This window comes from Antechinus flavipes, chromosome 2 (assembly GCF_016432865.1).
Source record: "Antechinus flavipes isolate AdamAnt ecotype Samford, QLD, Australia chromosome 2, AdamAnt_v2, whole genome shotgun sequence".
Lineage (NCBI taxonomy): Eukaryota > Metazoa > Chordata > Mammalia > Dasyuromorphia > Dasyuridae > Antechinus > Antechinus flavipes.
The window spans coordinates 61,406,425-61,426,558 of record NC_067399.1 but is presented as its reverse complement, the minus strand read 5'-3'; the positions used below and the strand labels follow the sequence as shown (position 1 = coordinate 61,426,558).

The 20,134-nt window shown below is 54.6% G+C and overlaps 2 protein-coding genes across 3 annotated transcripts; both read left to right on the top strand.

Annotated features, from left to right (window-relative positions):
* The first annotated feature begins 90 nt into the window (after positions 1–90).
* Positions 91–9,956, top strand: E2F4 (E2F transcription factor 4). Of its 2 annotated transcripts, XM_051975034.1 has the most exons (10): positions 92–282; positions 1,183–1,292; positions 1,452–1,613; positions 2,798–2,841; positions 4,751–4,812; positions 5,075–5,357; positions 6,603–6,788; positions 8,030–8,077; positions 8,734–8,778; positions 8,900–9,956. In XM_051975034.1, exons 1-10 carry the CDS (start codon positions 142–144, stop codon positions 9,013–9,015), a joined length of 1,197 nt encoding a protein of 398 aa, XP_051830994.1. In that variant the 5' UTR covers positions 92–141; the 3' UTR covers positions 9,016–9,956. The 2 variants fall into 2 exon arrangements, with proteins under 2 accessions (XP_051830995.1, XP_051830994.1); XM_051975035.1 differs by lacking the exon at positions 8,030–8,077 and having other exon boundaries at positions 91–282.
* Positions 9,957–10,146: 190 nt separating this feature from the next.
* Positions 10,147–19,766, top strand: ELMO3 (engulfment and cell motility 3). The gene is made up of 21 exons (XM_051975028.1): positions 10,147–10,385; positions 10,599–10,699; positions 11,041–11,081; positions 11,190–11,262; positions 11,602–11,652; positions 11,805–11,974; positions 14,629–14,728; positions 14,832–14,983; positions 15,068–15,146; positions 15,236–15,286; positions 15,959–16,081; positions 16,184–16,315; positions 16,420–16,521; positions 16,724–16,832; positions 17,079–17,215; positions 17,303–17,466; positions 18,297–18,409; positions 18,492–18,596; positions 18,720–18,802; positions 19,134–19,220; positions 19,298–19,766. Exons 2-21 carry the CDS (start codon positions 10,622–10,624, stop codon positions 19,508–19,510), a joined length of 2,163 nt encoding a protein of 720 aa, XP_051830988.1. The 5' UTR covers positions 10,147–10,385; positions 10,599–10,621; the 3' UTR covers positions 19,511–19,766.
* The last annotated feature ends 368 nt before the right edge of the window (positions 19,767–20,134 follow it).

Here is a 20,134-nt window from a genome sequence, read left to right as displayed (position 1 = left end):
TGCGCGCACGCGCAGGCCTCGAGCTCCGCTCAAACGGAAGTGTCGCGGCGGCGGCCGGCCGGGCACTGGGGAGCGGAAGCGGAAGTGGCGGCGGCAGGCGGCGGGCGCCGGCCTGGCCTGGGCTTAGGGAGGCAGGCTGCCATGGCGGAGTCCGGGCCGCAGGCGCCGCCGCCGCCGCCTCCCGGGACTCCGAGTCGGCACGAGAAGAGCCTGGGGCTGCTCACGACCAAATTTGTGTCGCTACTGCAGGAGGCCAAGGACGGAGTCCTCGACCTGAAACTGGTGCGAACCCGGCTCCGAAGTGGGGACCCCGGGGAGAAGCGAGGGCCGGGCCCGGGGATGCACAAGCTGGAGAAGCGAGGGCCGTGGCCGGACAAGGGGGAGAAGCGAGGGCCGGGGCCCGACACCGGGGAGCACAAGCGGGAGCAACGAGGGCCGGAGCCGCATCCCCGGAAGCGGCAGGGGGAGATGCCGAGGGGGGCGTCGTTGGAAGCGAGGGCTCCCTGCCTGTCTCCACCTCTTAGCTCCCTTCACGTTGTGCAGAAAGCCTTCTCTTTGCTTCTCACCCGCGGCTTAGCGGGTTCATAGAATGTTGGTCCCCAGTCGTTGGCATGTGGTCTCCCCGTTAGACTGACTGTGAGCTCTCTGAGGGCAGGGATTGCTTTTTGCTTTTTTTATTTGGGGGGATGTCCCCAGCTTAGCGCAGGGCCTGGCACACAGTCGGAGCTTAATAAGTACTTGTTAAGAGAGACGTCCTTCCACTCCTGGAAAGTGGACATCGGACCAACAGTCAGGGAGACGGGGGAGTGAGGCCAGGCATGGAGGGAGATCCGTCGGGGCTAGAGGAACGGAGGCTGGGGCTGGTGACCAGTGAGCAGCCTGGAGAGAGGAGCAACCCCTGGAAAGGGGGAAAAGCAGGTGAAGGAGGGAGGTCTGGGTCTCTGGAAGAGAAACTGGGTTGGAAAAAAGCAGAATTTTGGAGCCCAGGGCAGGAGTGTTTCCAAAGGGCCCATCTGTTGGGCACAGGTGCAGAGGCCTCCAGGAGTGGCTTGGAGGCCATGATCCTCCTAAGAAGATGCGCTGAGTGGCTCTAGGCCGCCCTGAGCTCGTGGTGCTGAAGTGGTGCTGGTCCAGCCCTGACCTTGGGGACACACTGAAGCGTCTCCTCTTTTCCTCCAATAGGCAGCAGACACCTTGGCTGTGCGGCAGAAGCGAAGAATCTATGACATCACGAATGTCCTGGAAGGGATTGGGCTGATTGAAAAGAAGTCCAAGAACAGTATCCAGTGGAAGTGAGTCATGGGGAAGAATTCTCAGAAGGCCTGAGCTTTCTGAGCGAGGCAGGTGGGAGGAGGAGGGTGGGTCTGGGAGGATGCCTATACTAGGGGCAAAGGTCATTGGGAGGTAGGTCCCATCTCACTCCTTTCTCCCCACCTGGGGATTGGATACAGGGGTGTGGGACCTGGCTGTAACACTAGGGAAATAGCAGACAAGCTCATCGAGTTGAAGGCTGAAATCGAGGAGCTTCAACAGCGGGAGCAGGAACTGGACCAGCACAAGGTGTGGGTCCAGCAGAGCATCCGAAACGTCACTGAGGATGTGCAGAACAACTGATATCCTTCCAGGGCCTCCCTCTCCCTCTTTTCTTTTTGTCTGATTTTTCTCCACATTCACTGTCCTGGGTTAGACATAATCAGTTTCCATTTTGGCTGCTCCTCGGGTGTTTTACTTTACGGAGTGCTTTTCTTAAAACAGTCCTGTGGTATCAGTAGTGTAAGAATCATCTGCATCTGATTTTGAAGCTCTGAGAGTTGAGCCACCTTGGGTAAAGTAATACAGCTGTAAGTGTCCAAAGTGGAATTCACTGCCAGGTCAGTGGGGTCAGAGCTGCTAGGCCCAGGGATTAGGAAATCAGCCATTTAGGCTGGGCAAGGCAAGGCAAGGGCTGGTCTCAGTAGTGGAGAGATACAGTCAGGCCGCACCCTGAAGGTTTTGGGTGTTGGCAAAGAAAGATAGAAAATTGCAGAATAGTTTTTAAAAAGTAGACTCAAAGAACAGTGCCAGTACTAAGGGTTCCTGTTTTCTAGGGCTTTAGGGTTTACAAAATATTTTCCCTCCAACAACTCAATGAGGAAAGTAGCATAAGTATTATCTCCATTTTACTGAACAAGAAATAGCTCCAGAGAGGGGAAGTGACTTAAAAGCTTTAGCTGGGATTAAAAACCAGGGCTCTTGACTCCAGGGCCATGTGCTTTCTATGACACCATGACTTGGGAACCCCTCAATTCAAATCTGACGCTGGCTCTCAAGTGCTGGTCCCAGAATCGATCTCTTTCCTGTCATTTCCTCAGAGTCTTTTGTGTTCTCTGTCACTAAACTAATTTGACAGCACATCTCCCTGGCCTGCAGCCCTTTGTGTTAGCTTCTTATCACTGTCCCTACTGCTTGGACCCTCTGTGCACTCAGGTTAAATTTGTCAGTACTTTCTTAGAGACTACCCTGTAGTCATCAGGAGATGGTCTGGCACAGCATTTATTCTCGTGCTTGTCCCATGTCTGGCTTGAATTGGAGGCAAAGGCAAGGAGCTGGTGTCTTTGTTTTGGGGGATTTGCCCTTTCTGTGGATTTGGCTCTGTAACTGCAGGGTTTCTGAACTTGCCTTCCTTTCAGTACCATGTGGAGCTCCAGAGCTGGAAGGAAGGTATAGACGTTCTCTCTCATTTGTCTTAGTCGTCTAACCTCACGGCCTCCCTCTCCTCCTGGCAGACTTTTTGGCTCTTCTCCTTAACCCCTGGCACTTTAGCTTATGTGACTCATGAGGATATCTGCAAATGTTTTACGGGTAAGTGAGCAAACCTGGATGGTTGAATGCTCTCTTTTCAACATTCCCTTCCCCCCTTCCTCCATTCACCCAAGCAGAAGTAGAAGGTTTTCAAGGGGAAAGGGTCACTAATGTGGTGACAGATCAGAGGACTGATCTGGCAGCTGTGGCAACTTTGTGGTCTGCAGTTCAGAATGTGGTGATCTGGCAGAGGTGGTAGGGCTGGGACTAGGGGGTGGAGGCTTGCTACTCTTGCCTAAGTAAGTTCCTCTTTGTTCTGCCTAGGGGAAGGAACTGGGAGGTTGGTCTTGAGTTCCTGGGGATTCCCATTTATTGGACACCCTATGCCCTGACTTCCAACTAGTTGCTCATGAAGTCTGTGACATGTCTGTGAGCAGGGTAGGTGTTGTGGGTGGCTGGAGCTTGGAGAAAACTGAAGCGACTTTATATTCTTCCATGATGATACTGTGACCTGCCTAAGAGAAGTCATTGTTCTCCACAGAGCCTGGTGGTCACTGTGAGCACCTGCCAGGTAATAGGTGACTGAAGAGGAGTGTCTGTCAGAAGGAGGTTGTTGCTAGTCGGTGCATTTATAGCTCAGGTTCTATGGGGGAAAATACTATCTGTGGTTTCCCTTCATCAGTAGAACAGAGCCAGAAGGGACATTAAACACTGAAATTGAAGAGGACGTTATCTAGCCCTGCCTCATTTTATAGATGAATAAAATGAAGCCCAATGTTAATCATAATGGTGGATATTCATGTTAAGACTTTACAAATATTTCATTTTACTCTTATAACAATCCTGGGAGGAAACTGAGGCAGAGGTTAAGTGACTTGCTTAGAGTCATACAGCCAAGAGCATCCAAGGCCAGATTTGAAACATAGGTCTGACTCCAGTGCAACACCAAGCTCGTATCTGCAGCAGAGGAACTGATTTGCTTTAAGATCGTGTTTCAACTTAATGGCAGGGCAGGCACAGGATTTAAAATTAGGCCCCTTCACCTTCCAATTTAATTGATTTCATTATGCCGTGCCATTTGTGATAGAGGATGACTGTAGCTTAGTCAGGACAAATTGGATGAATGATGAGGCACATGGGAAAGAGAAAGTGAAATCTTGACCTCGATGCTATTGGACCTGCAAGGGTTTGGGGCCTAGGAGTTGGAGCTTGACCTTGGCTGTATCTGTGATGCTTCTGCTTGGTGAGCAGCATGCTAAAGTATTTGATAAGGAAGCAGTCCCCAGTAAAAAGCCAAAGTTGGAAGGTCTTCTTACTTTCTCACTGTTTCCCTATCATTTATTCTCAGCATGATTTTATCCCTTTGTCATCTGTGTGCAGAAGGGCCTTCTCTGCAGAGTTGGAGTGACTTTGAAGAGGCAGTTGGCTCTCTGACTTGGTGTGGTCTGAATCTCAGTATTTGGCGATTCCCGGCCACAAGAGGCAGAGGGTGAAGGCTTTGTTTTCTTCTGCCAGGAGTGATGTATTATCTGTCTTAGGGATTGAAGTGGTTCGTTTAGCTTTGGCTTATCCAGATTGGTTGGGTCTCTGGGCAGGGCTAGGCCCTTTCTTCTCACATTTTAAGGACCAGCATTTGAAGTTCCAGGAAGTACAAAATGAAAGCTTATACCCAGGTAGGAACTTGGGGAAAACAGAACCAGAAGTGCATCAGAAACTCCTGGGGAGATCTTCATCCTTGATTCATGATTTGTGTTGCTCATTGTTCTTGGGAACCCTTTTCTTGAAGAGACTGAGACATTCTAGCCTCCCCCAAAGGAAGCTGGACTGATTTTGGTGGGCTGAGGTAGACACAGAGGGTTCCAAGTCCCCCATAGCATATCTACCTGCTGTGGCTTTATCCCCTTGTCTGCCCTCAGCCTTTGCAGACAGAGGTCCTGTTCTCAACTACAACTTGCTGTCTGTGTTCCAGGGGACACTCTGTTGGCTATTCGGGCCCCATCAGGTACCAGCCTGGAAGTGCCAGTCCCTGAGGTGGGTGCATTTTGGAGAGAGGAGACGGGCATAGGCTGCAAAGAGCACCAGCTGCTAAGGCTGATAACTCAGGAATAGGGTGGAGCAGGGGAGGGCATGGAGAGAGAACTGACATCTGGAGAGACCCTGGTGGCAGAAGGGAGGCTGGCTGAAAGGGGGTTCCTGAGCTTTGACACGTGAGGCAGAGGCTCTCCTCTTGGCCAGGATCTTCTCTCCAGTTGCCCTTGCTGTCAGCTCTGAGCCAAGTTCTTTGGCTCCCTAGGGCCTAAATGGGCAGAAGAAGTATCAGATCCACTTGAGGAGTACAAGCGGCCCCATCGACGTGCTGCTGGTGAACAAGGACGCGTGGAGCTCTCCCCCTGTGGTGGTCCCTGTGCCTCCTCCTGAGGATCTCCTTCAGTGCCAGGCAGCCATTCCTTCCCCTCCACAGCCAAGACCAGCACCCTCTCAACACCAGGAGACCTCAATCCCCAGCAGCCCCCGTCCCTCCACTCCAACCAGCACCCAGGACCAGAGTGCCATTGGGCAGCCAGCAGCCAGCCCAGGTAAGAGAGACTAGAGGGAGGGAGGAGCCTGTGCTGGGTTAGACAGGACAGAAGGATGGAAGGTCAGCTCAGATGAGACTTGGAGCCTCTGTTTGCATCAGGTGATAAACTTTGGGTCCAGCCTCCCACAGTGACAGGCAGAATTCTCCATGACAGCAGGGAGTCTTGCCTATGTTGTGTGTGACCTGGATTTCTTTGGAGGTAGTCTAGGGAGATCCATAAGCCTTATATTGGAATCAAAATTTTAGGATGTAAAATAATATATGTGATTAATAAGGAAACCACTTAGATTGAAATCCAGTTCTCAAAATATTTTTAAAATATTTTATTTTCCCCCAATCAAAATATATTGAATGTTATCAAAATATAAAATATTTTCCCCCAATCAAAATATATTGAATGTTATCAAAAATATTTAAAAAAAAAAAAAGAAACAGAAAGAAAAGCATATTCACAGAGTCCTGGTTTTTAACCAGGGAGCAGAAGTTCCCCAACTCCCCTGGGGCTGGGGGAAACTTCCATTGTTCAGAGATCATCTGAAGCAGCCCATTTGTACTCTGAACAATCCATGAGGATTAGAAGTTTTTCCTTGTTAGTCTTCTACACCTCATGATGGAATCACCACATTGAATGAGCCCAACCCTTCTGAGGTAGTCTTATAGACATTCAAAGGCAGAAATTGTGCCCTCTCTTTTCTAAACTTGATAAAGATCCTCAGCTCCTCCAGGTCATCCTGCAGTGGCCTCGTTCCAAGGTCCCTCAGCTGGCTGTGCTCCTGTGGCTAAACTATGATTTGAGCTAAGGTTATCATTCCTGACACGATGTCCAGCCCTGAAATTAGGACTTGGGGATTCACATGCTCCTCTCAGCATGCCCTCCCAATGGGGATTGTTAACTTGCATAGCTGATTTTTGGAAACCCAGTGCAGCACTTTATCCTTATCCTATTAATATCCACGATAATAGAAAGTCCTTTGTTTTCAGAGACTTTAGTACTTCTCTTGTTCTGGAAACTGTTACTAATAATGAAAGAGCTTCCAGGGCCACCCCCTTTCTGACCTGTACCATTGACCCCAAACTCCCTGAGACTTAGCTTCTTTCTAGATTCTCGGTTGTATTTCCTTGGTCTTTACAATGGGAAGGAGCTAGGGGCTAAATCAGCCTGGTGAAGGAAGCTTGGGGACTCTTCGTTTTGAGGATGTATTACCCTATGGCTTAACCTTTGGGGTGGCACATGGGGGTATAGTTGCAGGAAGCAGCAGCAGTCCTGGGACTGACAGCAAGGATGCCGGTGTCCTCGGTACTCTCGGCACCGCGTCCACTGCTGCACTGGACACCCAGCCACTCCAGTCCTCGGCCTCGCTGGACAGCAGCTCCATCTTGCCCAACCCTTCTACCTCTTTTGAGCCAATCAAGCCGGATCCTACAGGCAGTGAGTATTTGCTTGCCCAAGTAGGGGGAGAGTAGTGGCTCATTGTATCTCCTGCTTCTTCTACTCTCCTAGTGAGAGACAGCAGAGCAGAAAGAGCCATCTGGGCCAATCTAGTCCAGCTTCTTCATTGGATAGAAGGGGAAACCGAGGCTCATGGAATGAATTGACTGTGCCTTCTGCCTGATGTTTGTCACTGTTGTCCCTATATAAATCTTGTCTTTGGTACTCAGGCAGAAGAAAGGGGCATAAGATCCTCAAAACCCCTTCCTCCTGATGGCCCAGGAGGCAACTGCACAAGAGGCTTTTCCAGGGGTCCTAGAAAGGTGTTCTTTTATAGTCATGGTCCCAACAGCAGAGCCTCAGACTGGGCCAGTCACAGTGCTGACAGAGCGCCTTCTGCACGGTGACAGTGTGCACCCTTCACATTCATTTCCTCCTCTAATTGTCCAGCATCCCAGTAATGTCAGCAGGGGAGATAGGCTTCCCTTCCTTTCAGAGATGAGGAAACAGGTTTGATGACTTGAGTCAGTGCACTCAGAACCACACTAGACTCCAGGCCTACAGCCAATCTTCAGACCTTACCACGTGGGGAGCCTTGTGCTCAGTGCCAGAACATTGTAAAGCTATTCTTTGGCTTGCTCCCTGCCTGCAGGGGTCTTACAGTCTAGGGTGGGAATGAAACACCAGCTCTGTGACACAGTGTGGCTTGCTAGAGAGGTGCAGGACAAAAATGCTGTGTGAGATCCTGACCAAGCACGTCCCAGAAGGGAGATAGACACAGAAGACATCCAGACCTAGGGAGGAACTGTGAGGAAGAACAAGCTCACACAGGGGTCTGTGTGTATCTGCATTGGGGGTGTAGGGGTGGGGGGGAGGCAGCATTGAGAATAGAGGGAGTGCAAGGTTCTTTTTCCCTCCCGCCCCTTTCCTCCCAGGTCTTAGTTTTCAAGTTGTTCAGGTGAGCTATGCTCCTTAGAGAAAGAAGTGGTCAGGACTAGAACTAGAGTCAGCCTTGAATTTATGTAGACCCTTTAATGGCTGTTTGCTGATGGCTTTGAGACACATCAGCAGTAGCGTAGCTTGAGAGAAGGAGGAGAGCTGGCAGCAGCTGCTCCTCCTGATGGTCTGGGAGGAGGTAGGATAGAACAGCAGCCCCAGGCCCACAGGTCCTTGATGAAAGGGAGGTGCCAGGGGTTGGTGGGATGTGGGTGTGAAGGTCCTGACTCTGGTTTTTATTTCAGTACTGGAACTCCCCAAAGAGCTGTCAGAAATGTTTGATCCCACGAGAGGTAGGGGCCCCAGCCAGACTCTGCACCGTTCTCCCGGCGCTCTGATCGCCCCTCTTGGGATGTCGCCTGTGCTGCTGGGGTGGAGTGGGTGGGGTGGCGCGCTTGGACCCCGGGTGGGCCTGGGTTTCAGCCTGCCTCAGACACTCGGCTAGCTCGCTGGATTGCTCTTGGACTGTTTCCTCATCTGTGAACTGAGGGAGTGAAAGTCCCTGTGAGTGCTAAGGCTGTGATTCTCTGGCCCATCTAGCCATCTCTGGCGGGGAGGGGGAAGCATTTCAGTAAGACTGAGGAGGCCTTGGACAACCAAAACGGCAGCTGCCCACCTGGCTAGGGAGCCTTCCCAGAGCTGCCTCCTTGCTCTCCAATTCTGGGCCCAGACTCCGCTCCTTTCGGCTTATTGGGCTGGTCTGGGCCTAACGGCCTTTCCAATCACCTGGCTGACAAAAGGGGGTCTCAGGGAAATAAAGGAAGTAAAGTCTGTGGGTCTGAGGCCCTGGGGACAGGGACCCTTGTCTCCAAGATTGCCCAGATTTCCAGAGCCTCCCCTATCCCGGCCATCCCTCTCCCTGCTCCCCAGTGGCCGCGATTCCTGCTGATCCCAATAAGATTTCCAAAACGGGAGCAGGAGTGTATACCAAAAGCCTTTTTCCTTCCAGAGTGCATGAATTCCGGGCTGCTGGAGGAGTTGATGTCCTCAGAAGGTGGGTAGCCTGGTGGGGGTGGGGCAGGGCTCTGGCCAGTCCCCCCCATACCTGCTGGCCCAGGGAGCGGACAGGCAGACCCCAGGCCCAGGGTGGGCCTGAGCTGCTTTCTCTCCCACAGTGTTTGCCCCTCTGCTCCGCCTCTCTCCTCCTCCTGGAGACCACGACTACATCTACAACCTGGACGAAAGTGAAGGTGTCTGTGACCTCTTTGATGTGCCGGTCCTCAACCTCTGACTGGTCCTCAACCTCTGACTGCGGCCACCCCTGGGGCCGTGTGCAGACAAGACTGTTTGACTCGGGGTTGCTTTGGTCTTCCCTTCTCCCCTCTTGCCCACTGTCCAGAGGATTGCCGCAGATACACTGACCGCCAGGCCCGTACAATCCCCTCTCTCCAAATTGCACACTTGGTTTCTTCCTCTGGCCAGCTTATCCATCCACCCTTTGAAAGGGGGAGAGGGGACTCTTTCCCCCTAATGTCTTTATTCTCTGTCAACAGGCAGCCAAAGCATTTGCCACGTGCCTCTCTTCCTAGGGCCAGAACTCTCCTCTCCCGCTACCTTCTTTTGCACCCCAGACCTCGTCTTAGAACTCAGGCCCTCTGCCCCAGAGAGATACAGTACCTTAGTCCCCATCACCAAGGCTACCCTAGAGACCCTGCCCCTCTCTCTCCTTTTGCTGTCCATGCTCCTCCTCCCAGGACCCCAAAGGCCAAGCCCAGGGCCAGGGCGAGGACACAAGGCCACATGCAACAAACTAACCACATAGGGCCCATCTCCGGAGTCTGAAGCAGGTTCCCCCAGAGTCCCACACACTTGTAGCAAGCCAAGCCACATTGTCCCCTTGCCAACAACAGCCCCTTCACCCACATGTCCTACTTGCTGCTCGGATTGAAATTCATGAGACAGGCCGAGTGACTCCCCAAACTGGATGGATCCTCATCCCTGAGCTCCCACCTGGGAGCTCCCCCTCTAGTCCGGGGCTGCAAGGAGGCCAGCCTCATCGCGACATGTACCACCCCTTACCTCCCATTAGAAAGTGTTTGGAAAGAGATTTAGAGAGATTTACAGGAATGAACAGATTCCTATATAAAGATTATTTTTATACTTTTTGCAGTGTAAGGAAATTGCCTGTAATATTTGTACAGTATCTGAATGAATAAAAACCATGCCGAAGGCTGTCATGATCCCTTACTCATTTCAGCCGCCCTGGGAAACGGAGGCTCTGGAATTGTGCCCAATGGACACAGCTGTGCTTACTGTGCGGGTGGGAGGTGGGGGGAGAAAGGCTGGGGGGGGGGCATGGGGATCCTCCTTGCCCTAGCCCCACCAACAAACTTTATCCCTTGGAACTTTGTGCTACGAAAAGGAGCTCGGCTTTCTACCTGGATGTCCTGGGATCGCGTAGTCTCCCCATTCCTTCCCGGATCCTGGAGCCTCCGCCTTCACCGGTCGGGGCTGGAGGCGGGGCACGGTTGGGGCCAGCCCAGCCCAACCCAGGAGCTCTCCTGTTCCCTGTGCGTCCCACCCCCGAGACTCCAACCCGGAACTACGGGGCGCTCCCCAGGGAAGGACGCGGCGTCCGGGGAGTCGCGGCGGGTGAGCCGGGTGAGTTCTGGCAGCCCCCAAGCCGGACCTCGGCCAGGCCATGGAGAGACCTCTGCCCCCTAGCTCAGCCCCCGCTGGCCATGGATCCGACCGGACGGGGGCGGGGGCGGGGGCGGGGCCGGGCAGGACGGGACAGACCAGACCTGTCCCGGCGCGTCTCAGGAATGCGCCCGGCCCCGCCCGCGCTGACCCCCTTCCTCTGTGGTCCGGCAGGCAGCTGAGCCGGCGTGGGGGCCATGGCCCCCCCTAAGAACGTGGTCAAGATCGCTATCCAGATGCCGGGGGCCATCCCGCAGCTCATCGAGCTGGACCAGGTAACCTAGACTCTACACCTGGGCCCAGACTAGGTCCCGGATACGCCCCACATGCCTCCCTCCCCCCACCCCGACTCGTGTCCTTGCTTACCCCGAGCCCTGGCACTCCCGAGTCGTAGGGCCATAGGATTGGGGGCGGGAGCCCCCTTAGAGACCATCTAGCTGGAGCTGCTGAAGCCCAGAGCGGTTCAACACGCCCATTGCCCTCCGGCTCTTCCATCCTCGCTCAGCGCGGCTCGTGTATTCAATCTACACCCCGCCGTTCTCCGCGGTGCTGACCACTAGCCCTCCACCGTGTGGCCAGGGTGGGTGACCCACTACCGCATCCCCTCCCCCTGCAGGCCAAGCCCCTGGCGGCAGTGCTGAAGGAGGTCTGCAACTTGTGAGTTCCCTGCCTGTGGGTGGGACGGGCGGAGAGGGGAGCCGGGGCTCGGGGATGGAGGGGGGGTGGGTCGCGGATCGGAGGCTGAGGGCGGCTCCCTCACTGCAGCTGGAACTTGAACGACCCCGAGCACTACGCCCTGCAGTACGCGGATGGCCATCGGAAGTACATCACCGAGAGCGTGAGCACTGACCTGACCCCTGCTCACCCGTTGCCTCACTGTCCTCGCTTACCCGGCTCCACCGCCGGGAGCGTCAGCAGTGACTGACTGCCCTCAGGAACCGTCCGTGACTCACACCTGCCTGCCCGACCTCACCTCAGGCGCCTCCCTCCCCGAGTGCTCCTTTACTGACCTCACCCGCCACTTCCACTGAACCCGCTGACTGAGCCCCCACCCGCCCCGCCAACTTCTCACGAACTTCTTGACCGGCCCGATCACCGACCCCTCGCTAACAGCCGATTCTTTGCGTCCGCTCCCGTCATTTAAAGCATCTCTCCACCTTTTTTTGGTCTCTTCCAGAACCGATCGGAAATCAAGAACGGGAGCATCCTTTCCCTCAGCATCGCGCCGGTACAGACTCCCCATCCCCGTTCCCAAGCCACCTCTGTCAGCCAGCTCGAGCCCTGGCTCTCCTCGGGGCTAGCCCTTAAGCCTTGGAATTGCTCCCCTTTCCTAGTGCGGCCCCGAGCCCTCCCAGTCAGGTCTCTCCTCTCCTTGCCCAGGACAAAGAGGCGGAGAGACTTCTGAACGCGCTGCAGAGCGGGAACCGGGAAGTGAAGAGGGAGGCTCTGAGCCGCCTGGCCCTGCTGGCTCCTGATCTCACCTTTGCCAGAGAAGTCATCAACCGAGACGGGCTTCAGCGCCTGGGGGCCATCATCGAGCACGGGGATGAGTGAGTGCGGGAACGGGAGCCCTGGCCAGACTAGCCCCTGCTCAGTCACTTCCACTCCGACAAGGACCGCAGGGTCCCTGGAATATTCCGCGAGTTTGTGGGATTGGAGCTCTCTTCATCTGTGGGACACCTGCACCTCGCCTCTCCTCAGTATCTGGGTGATCTCAGGCAGGGTTTTTTTCCATCTCTGGGGCTCAGTTTCTTCCAGTGAAAAAATGAATCTCAGAAATCTCAAGTTGGAAGGAGCACGAGATTTCCCTGCGCCCTGCCTAACAGGTGGACATTCAGCCCTTGCTCCTGACGGGAGGAGCCCACTCCCTCCTAAGGCAGCTCGGTCCAGGTGTGGTTCTTTCCGCTGATAATTGTTAGGCTGCCTTTCCTTATGTCAAGTCTGGGATTTGACAGCTCCCATCCATTGCTCTTTTTTCTGCCTTCTGATATAGCGAGAAGCTCTTTCATTCTCAAAGACAGCATGTCCCCTTAATTTTTCTCTTTCCCAATCTCAGTTCCTTCCACCAAACCTTCTTTGGCCGGAGGCCCTTCTCCTTTGGACACTGTCCAGTTCATTAAATCAGTGCTCTTTCTGAAGTTTAGAACAGAGCCTGATCTGGACACAAGATAGCAGGATTTAAATTTCCTAAGTCTTAAGCATATTGTCTTGTCGATAACCTTAGTTTTGGAATGTGTTCTCTTCCCCCTTCCACTCTAGAGCGATTCTGTCACTACAAAAAGAATTTAAAGGGGGGGGGGAAGAAACTATCCAAATTTGAATCTGAGAAAAGGTGTGATGTCTCCTAACCATTGTCCAGCTCACCTCTGCAAAAAAAAAAGGGGGGGGGGGGAGAGAGTGATACATTTTTCTTGTGTCATCTTCCAGATAAGCTTGGTCATTAGAATTATACAGCATTCAGTTTCATTGTTTTTTTGCTGTTCTCTTATTTATAGTTTTGTGTTTATATTGTTTCTCTAGTTCTCTTTACTCCATTGTATCATGTCTTCCCATGCTTTTCTGCATTGATATGCCCTGGTTGATACATGGCCATTTGATAGAATGTATCTCTTATGCCATCTAAAGTCTCATGAGCTTTTTTGTCTACTAAAACTCTTAGGTCTTTTTCACATGAACTGTTATCTCATCATTGTCCCTTCTTCTTGCCCTCTCCCCTGAGTCACACTGACCAAGGTGTTGTTTTTAAACCATGTGTACGTCTGTCCTGGATCTGTGAGTTCCTCCATGGATTGTCATCAACTCATCTCTGGCTTGATGGTCTTAGAGATTTCCTGGGACAGTTTGAGGTTTGAGTGACTTGCCTATGTGATCACATAGTCTGCCGAGTTCAAGATTTTCTGGACTACAAGACCCAGCTTCCATCTGCTTCACTGCCTTTCACCACTTATCCCTGTTAATGTGGATTTTATTACACTAAGAGTTAGCTAGGCTGCACAGTGGTTAGAGCACTAGGCCTAGAGTCAGGCCCTCCTGAGTTAGACCTTGCCTTGGATTCTGGTTGTGTGATCCTGGACAAGTCAATTTATGTGCTTTAGTTTCCTCAACTGTCAAATGAGGGTAATAATAGCACTACCTTGCAGAATTGTTAGGATCGAGTAAGTTAATATTTGCAAAAAAGATCTTAGCTCAGAACCTCGTACATATTATGCTTGTTCCATTTTGCTTCCCTGCATCTGGACCAAGTTCTAGTGAGTCCAGAATCTCCAAAGTTCCTGATTCTGCCAACCCACATATTACACCAAGATTTGATAAGGATGTCATTTCTGACTTTATCCAAGCGACTGGGAAAGATGACAAAGAGTAGAGTAGATGCCTGTGGAACTCTAGAGACCTCTTTCCAAGGGAATATCAGACGGCTAAGGAGACTCTTGTAGCCAGCTATTCCGCAAATTCTGAATCCATCTGTTGTCTGTCCTCTCATACCCTCCTTTCCCTAGAATGCCAGAAGAAAAACTTTGTCAAGTGTTTTGCCAAAACAACATCTGAAGTTATCACTCTGATTTAATTAGCTCTGTCCCCCCCAAAATAAAGGGAATGAGATGCATCTGGAAAGACCCCTTGGTGCTCAAGCTGGCTTTTTGTGACCACTGTATGCTTTTCTAAAAGCTTGCTCACCAGCCTTCCCTTCACATAACTCTTGAATTTTGCTAAGAATCAAAGCCTAAGAGTTTAGTCTGTGGACTCCACTCTCTTTTCAGCACTTTTACCCTTCTTTAGTCTGGTTGATGATCCTCAGACATCAGAGCCTCACAAAGAGCAGCTTTGTGTTCTTTGGCTAATCTGTTTCCCTGCTTATCTGGGATCCCTAGAAACCATTTTTGTTTTCTCCTTTGTGATCCAAAGGTCATGCTCGGAACAACAAGCCATAGTCAAATAAGGGATGGGTAGTTCTACATTCTCCTTGTTGCCAATTGTCATGATTCCATCCACCTGGAGAAGAGATTTTTTTTTTTTCTGTGATCCTCCTCTTTTCAGTTAAACCGAGAAGGCCTTGAGGTCGAGATAGCAGGCTTTAGTGGAAAGTCCCAGGCCCTCATTAAACTATCTGATTTTGGGGGTGTCTCTTCTGGGCTTCAGCTTTCTGATTTGTAAAAGGTGAGAACTGGAGTAGACTCCTGTGATTTTCCATGTTTTTCCCCCCTAGTCTAGGAGAGGTCCTGGCCCATGGCCTGAGGGCCTTCTCGGAGCTCATGGAGCATGGCGTGGTATCTTGGGAAACACTCAGCTGCAACTTTGTCAAGAAGGTGGGGACATGAGAGGGCAAAGGTTGGGGGAAATAAGGAGACCAAGGGGTGGGCGGCTGGGATATCTCGCAGTTCAGAGCTGACTTTCTTCCCTGTCCCTCAGGTGGTATCTTATGTCAACATGAACCTGATGGATGCCTCCGTGCCACAGCTGGCCCTGGGCCTTCTGGAGAGCTTGGCCCTCAGCAGCCCCCCCCTGGGCCAGCTGGTGAAGCAGGAAGTGCCCCTGGAAAGGCTGCTGGTGCATCTGCAAGTGTAAGGGTACTGGAACGGGGCTGGGGGGCTGGCGGAAGGGTCCAGATTCCAGTTGACGCCTTCCTTGGTCTCCTCTGCTGCCAGGCTGAACCAGCCGTTACAGACCAAAGCCATGGCCTTGCTTACTGCTCTGCTGCAGAACGCCAGCTTTGCCGATCGACAGGTGAGGGCGAGGCCGTGGGGGACGCGGAGGAAGCTGGGGAGCAGGGCGGCCGATTCTCCCTGCTCTCATTTCTTCTCTTCCCCTCCCAGATCATGCTGGATTACTTGTGGCGGAAGAACCTCCGTCAGTTCATTTACAAGGTGAGGGCTTGTGGCAGCAGAGAAGGGAGATAAGGAGCCGGGCCTCCACCTCTTAGCAGCTTGCAGAGCTGAAAGCCCTTTAGAGCTTATCTCGCCCTCATGTTTCACGATGAGAGAGACCCATGTTTATGGCGGCAGGTTCAAACCTCACCCCTGACCCGTAGCCTGCTTCCTGCTGCTCCAAGCTCCTTCTCTGATCGTTGTTGGCTGAAGAGTCCCAAGGGACCCGAGGGTGTGGACACCCAGCTTTATGCGACATCCAGAGTCCCCCCCGCTGCTAGAACCGCGCAGATCGAGGGGAACCCGTCCCTGCGTTGACCAGTCTTGGTCCCAGTACCATCTCAGTACGACTCTTCCATTTCTTTTTTTCCTCCCTCTCTCTCAAGGCAGCGAGGTGGCTCAGTGGATAAAGCACCAGGCCTGAAATCTGGAAGATTTGAGTTCAGTTCTTCTTTGCTGTAGGGTCCTAGCCAAGTCACTTAATGTCAGTTTCCTCATCTGTAAAATGGGGATAATAGCGCCTACCTCCCAAGGTTGCTGAGGATCCCATGAGCTGAGAGTTGTGGAGCCCGGCACATAGGAGGCCCTGTTTAAGTGCTCCTGCCTCTCTTCTCCCTCTTTCCTTGTGGTCCACGAGGAGGGTCTTAGCGCTTGCTTCTCTCTCTCCCCCAGAACATTATCCACAGCTCCACCCCGCTTGGGGATGAGATGGCCCATCATCTGTACGTACTACAGGCCCTCACGCTGGGGCTTCTGGAGCCGCGGATGCGCACGCCCCTGGACCCTTACAACCAGGTGCCGACATCTGGGAATCTGTCAAAGCCTCGCCCGGGGTGCTTGCCCGCGTCGGTGGGAGCGAAGGCCAGAGGGTGATTTCTTTCTGCCTCCCGTCCTCAGGAGCAGCGGGAGCAGCTGCAGGCCTTGCGCCAAGCGGCCTTCGAGCTGGACGGGGAGTCCCAGGGCAGTGGCCTGAGCGCTGACCGTCGCCGCTCCCTCTGTGCCCGGGAGTTCCGCAAACTCGGTTTCTCTGTGAGTGACCCCTGCTGGCCCCTGCTCTCCCCCACCCTTGGGCTGCCTTGCCCTTGGCTGTCTAGATTCCTTCTCCCATTGAGTATCTCTGTCCCCTTCCCCAGAACAGCAACCCTGCCCAGGACCTGGAGCGGGCCCCCCCGGGGCTGCTGGCCCTTGACAACATGCTCTACTTTTCCAGCCACGCACCCAATGCCTACAGCCGGGTTAGTGACCCCTTATTCCCTTCTCCCAGTGCCCGTCACCTCCAGATCCACCCCTCCCCCTCCGGTCCTTGGTCCTGTAGAGCTCTCCCCCAGCCTCACTCTCCCACCCCCTTCTCCTTGTGTCCCCGTCTCCTCTGGCCCCGAGCCTCGGCCCTCTCGGGGGATGAAGCTGACCTCCCCTTCTCCGGCCCATCCCCACCAGTTCGTGCTGGAGAACAGCAGCCGAGAGGACAAGCACGAGTGCCCTTTTGCCCGGAGCAGCATCCAGCTCACTCTGCTGCTGTGCGAGCTGTTGCACATTGGGGAGCCCTGTGAGTCGGCTCCCCCCGGCCCTGTTCCTGGTGTTTGTATTGCCCCTGGGACGAGGGGAGTCGGGGCGGGCAGGACGGTACCTCGGCGCCCAGTGGTACATCCGACCCTCTGGGGCACAGCAAGGGGCTCCAGGTCAGCTCTGGCCTTGGGCAATGCCCCGGTGGAGGATCCGGAGGGTGAGGGAGGTCTGGGAGCCTGCTTCAATGGTCTTACTGAGCTCTTCTCCCTCCTTCGCCTCCTCCAAGGCTCTGAGACCGCCCAGGACTTCTCTCCAATGTTCTTTGGGCAAGACAACAGCTTCCAGGAGCTCTTCTGTGTCTGCATCCAGCTGCTCAACAAGACGTGGAAGGAGATGCGGGCCACGCAGGAGGACTTTGACAAGGTGAGGAAGGAAGCCTGTGGGCTGGGGCTGGGGGCGGTCGTTTGGAAGAAGGGGGCATGTGGACACTGAGGGGACATTCATTCCCAGGTGATGCAGGTGGTTCGGGAACAACTGACTCGAACCCTGGCATTGAAGCCGACCTCTCTAGAGCTGTTTAGGACCAAGGTGAACACCCTCAGCTACAGCGAGGTGCTGAGGCTCCGGCAGACGGAGAGGATGCATCAGGAGGGCACCATGGCCAGACCCATTGTGTGAGCCCCTCTGGGGAAGGGGCGGGGGGCCAGCAGTGCCCGGAGCCTCCCCCTCTCAGGCTCTCTCCCTACTCCAGTCCCTGCCTGAGAGGCCCATCCCCGCCAGTAAGGGCTCATGGGCCACAGCTCGTGGGGCTCAGAAGGGACGTCACCGTGTAGACGTCCGGGGCCTGGAGACGTGAAGAGACCTTCTCATAGTGGGGGTTCTTTTGGGGGGTCCGGATCTATCTCAGCAAGGAGATGCCTTTGGGGAGTTATTATGAGAGGTCCCACCGCCACTGAGGCTGGACCCGGGATGGCAAATGAATGGTAGTTTCCTCCTTAGAGACAGTGAGCTATAGAGTCAGAATTTGAACCCAAGCCTTCTCATGTCAAGATTTGCAAGCACTTTCCAAGTGCTGGGAGGGAGAGCAGCCGGACTAGGATCCTGTTTTTAGCAGAGGAGATGGCTCTCTGGAGTCAGCGCTGCTGGGATGGGGCCGAATCTCGGACCCGGGCCTCCCACTGGCAGAGCCGCAGTCTGACGTGTCTCCAGCAGCTCCTCGTCCTGGCTTTTTGATGTCACGGACACCTATGGCCACAGTCTGGGGAAACCTAGGGACCCCTTCTCAGAATCATGTTTAATTAAATGAAGGAAAGGTTCAATCTCTAAAAACAAAGTTATATTTTGTTTCCCATCCCAGTTCACAGGTGCCCTGAAGTCTCCCCACAGATTCTTGGGGGTGCCTGTGGACCCCAGGTTAGAAACCCTGCCCTAGACGGTCCTCCGTAGGCTGCCAGCCCCCCGCCCCTCATCCCCTTTGTCAGCTCCGTGCCTTGCCTGCCCACAGGGAGCTTCGGGAGAGGCTGAAGCCGGAGCTCTTGGAGCTGATCCGTCAGCAGCGGCTGCTTCGGCTGTGCGAGGGGACGCTTTTCCGGAAGATCAGCAGCCGCCGGCGACAAGGTCAGTGTGTGGGAGGGGAGGGGGCTCAGCAGCTTGTGGAAGAGCTTCCTCACCCCACCCCTCCTTCCCTCTGTCCCTGCAGACAAGGTCTGGTTCTGCTGTTTGTCCCCTAACCACAAGATGCTGCAGTATGGGGACGTGGAGGAAGGAGCGGCCCAGCCTGCTCCAGAGAGCCTGCCTGACAAGCGTATGAGGGGCCCCCATGGGACTGCCCCTCGGGGTTGGGATCCCAGAGCTCTGGCCCCCAGCTCTCTGCAGCCTCCCCTTCCCCTTCCAGGGGGATAACGTCCCTAATCCTCCCTCCCCACAGTCCCTGTGGCTGAGATGAGGGCCCTGCTGCTGGGGAAGGACTGTCCCCACGTTCGGGAGAAAGGCTCCGGGAAACAAAACAAGGTGAGGATGGGCCGGGAGACGGGGAGGCAGCCGGGCCTTTGCTGCCTTACGGGATCCCGACCCCTCCGCTCCTAACGGGCAGTGCGGAGGGATGGTGGGCTGGAACTAGAGAGGTGGCCCTGGGCACAGTGGGACCCCCGACGTGCAGAGCCCCGCAGGTTCACAGCCTCCACCTCAGCTTTCTCACCTATAGAATGGAGAGGCTGCGTGCCCTGCCGGCCTCCTACGCTGCTGGGAGGAAAGCCCTTGTGGGCCTTAGAGCAGCAGGGGAACCCATGGGTCCGTCTGGGGCTCGCCCCCTCCCCCCTCACGGGAGCCCTCTCCCCTTCAGGACGTCTGTGAACTCGCCTTCTCCGTCAGCTACGACGCAGGGGAGGAGGAGGCCTATCTCAACTTCGTTGCCCCCTCTAAACGGGAGGTGAGTGGGGGGCGGTCCGGGAGGGCGGGGGGCGGGGCTTTGGGCGGCAGAAACGAATCCCTGTGGCCTGCTCCTAGTTCTGCCTGTGGACCGACGGGCTGAGCGCCCTGCTGGGAGGGGCCATGGGCAGCGAGCAGACGCGGATGGAGCTGGAGCTGCTGCTGGCCATGGAGACCAAGCTCCGGCTGCTGGAGCTGGAGAACGTGCCCATCCCCGACCAGCCTCCGCCCGTGCCGCCCCCGCCCACCAACTACAACTTCTGCTACGACTGCAGCATCGCCGAGCCCTGACGCGGGGCGAGGCTGGGCGGGGGAGGGCTTCCACCTTCAGCTCATTCTCAGGGAAGGCCACAGGGCTCCTGGGGGGGTCTCACCCGCTTCCTGTCAAGTTACTGGAATAAGGTGCAACCTCCCTTTCCCCACCTCCCTCTGCCTAAGAAGAAAACTACCACACCTGCTGCTATTAGGGTATAGGGAGGGGCAGGCACACGACCGGACACCCGATCCGGGCGGTCACTGCTAAGAATAAAGCCGGCCCTATTCCTCAGGCCTGTGTCCGAGAACCTCCGAGCTGCGCCGGGAGGGGCTGGTGTGGGGGAGAGGGCGGCGCTGGGCCGGGAGGCCGGGCTCTGGGTGAAAGGGCGGCTCTGCTCCTGGGGATCCGGGCCAAGCCGCTCTTACTCTTTGGGCTTTAAAGGTCGCTGGCTTCGGTCTCCTCTGGCTGTGAATCCTGGCATCATTGGGGAGGGGAGGGGGTCCGGGCCAGCTAGAGAAACAAAGCCAGCCTTATGGGGCTCTTCCTGCTTCTGAAGCCTCTTCCAGACAACGGGTCTGGGGCCCCCGAAAGGCTTTCCCGGGGCAGCGCTCACTTAGGGCTGGGGTCCAGCTGGTCCGAGGTTTCCTCATCTACAGAAT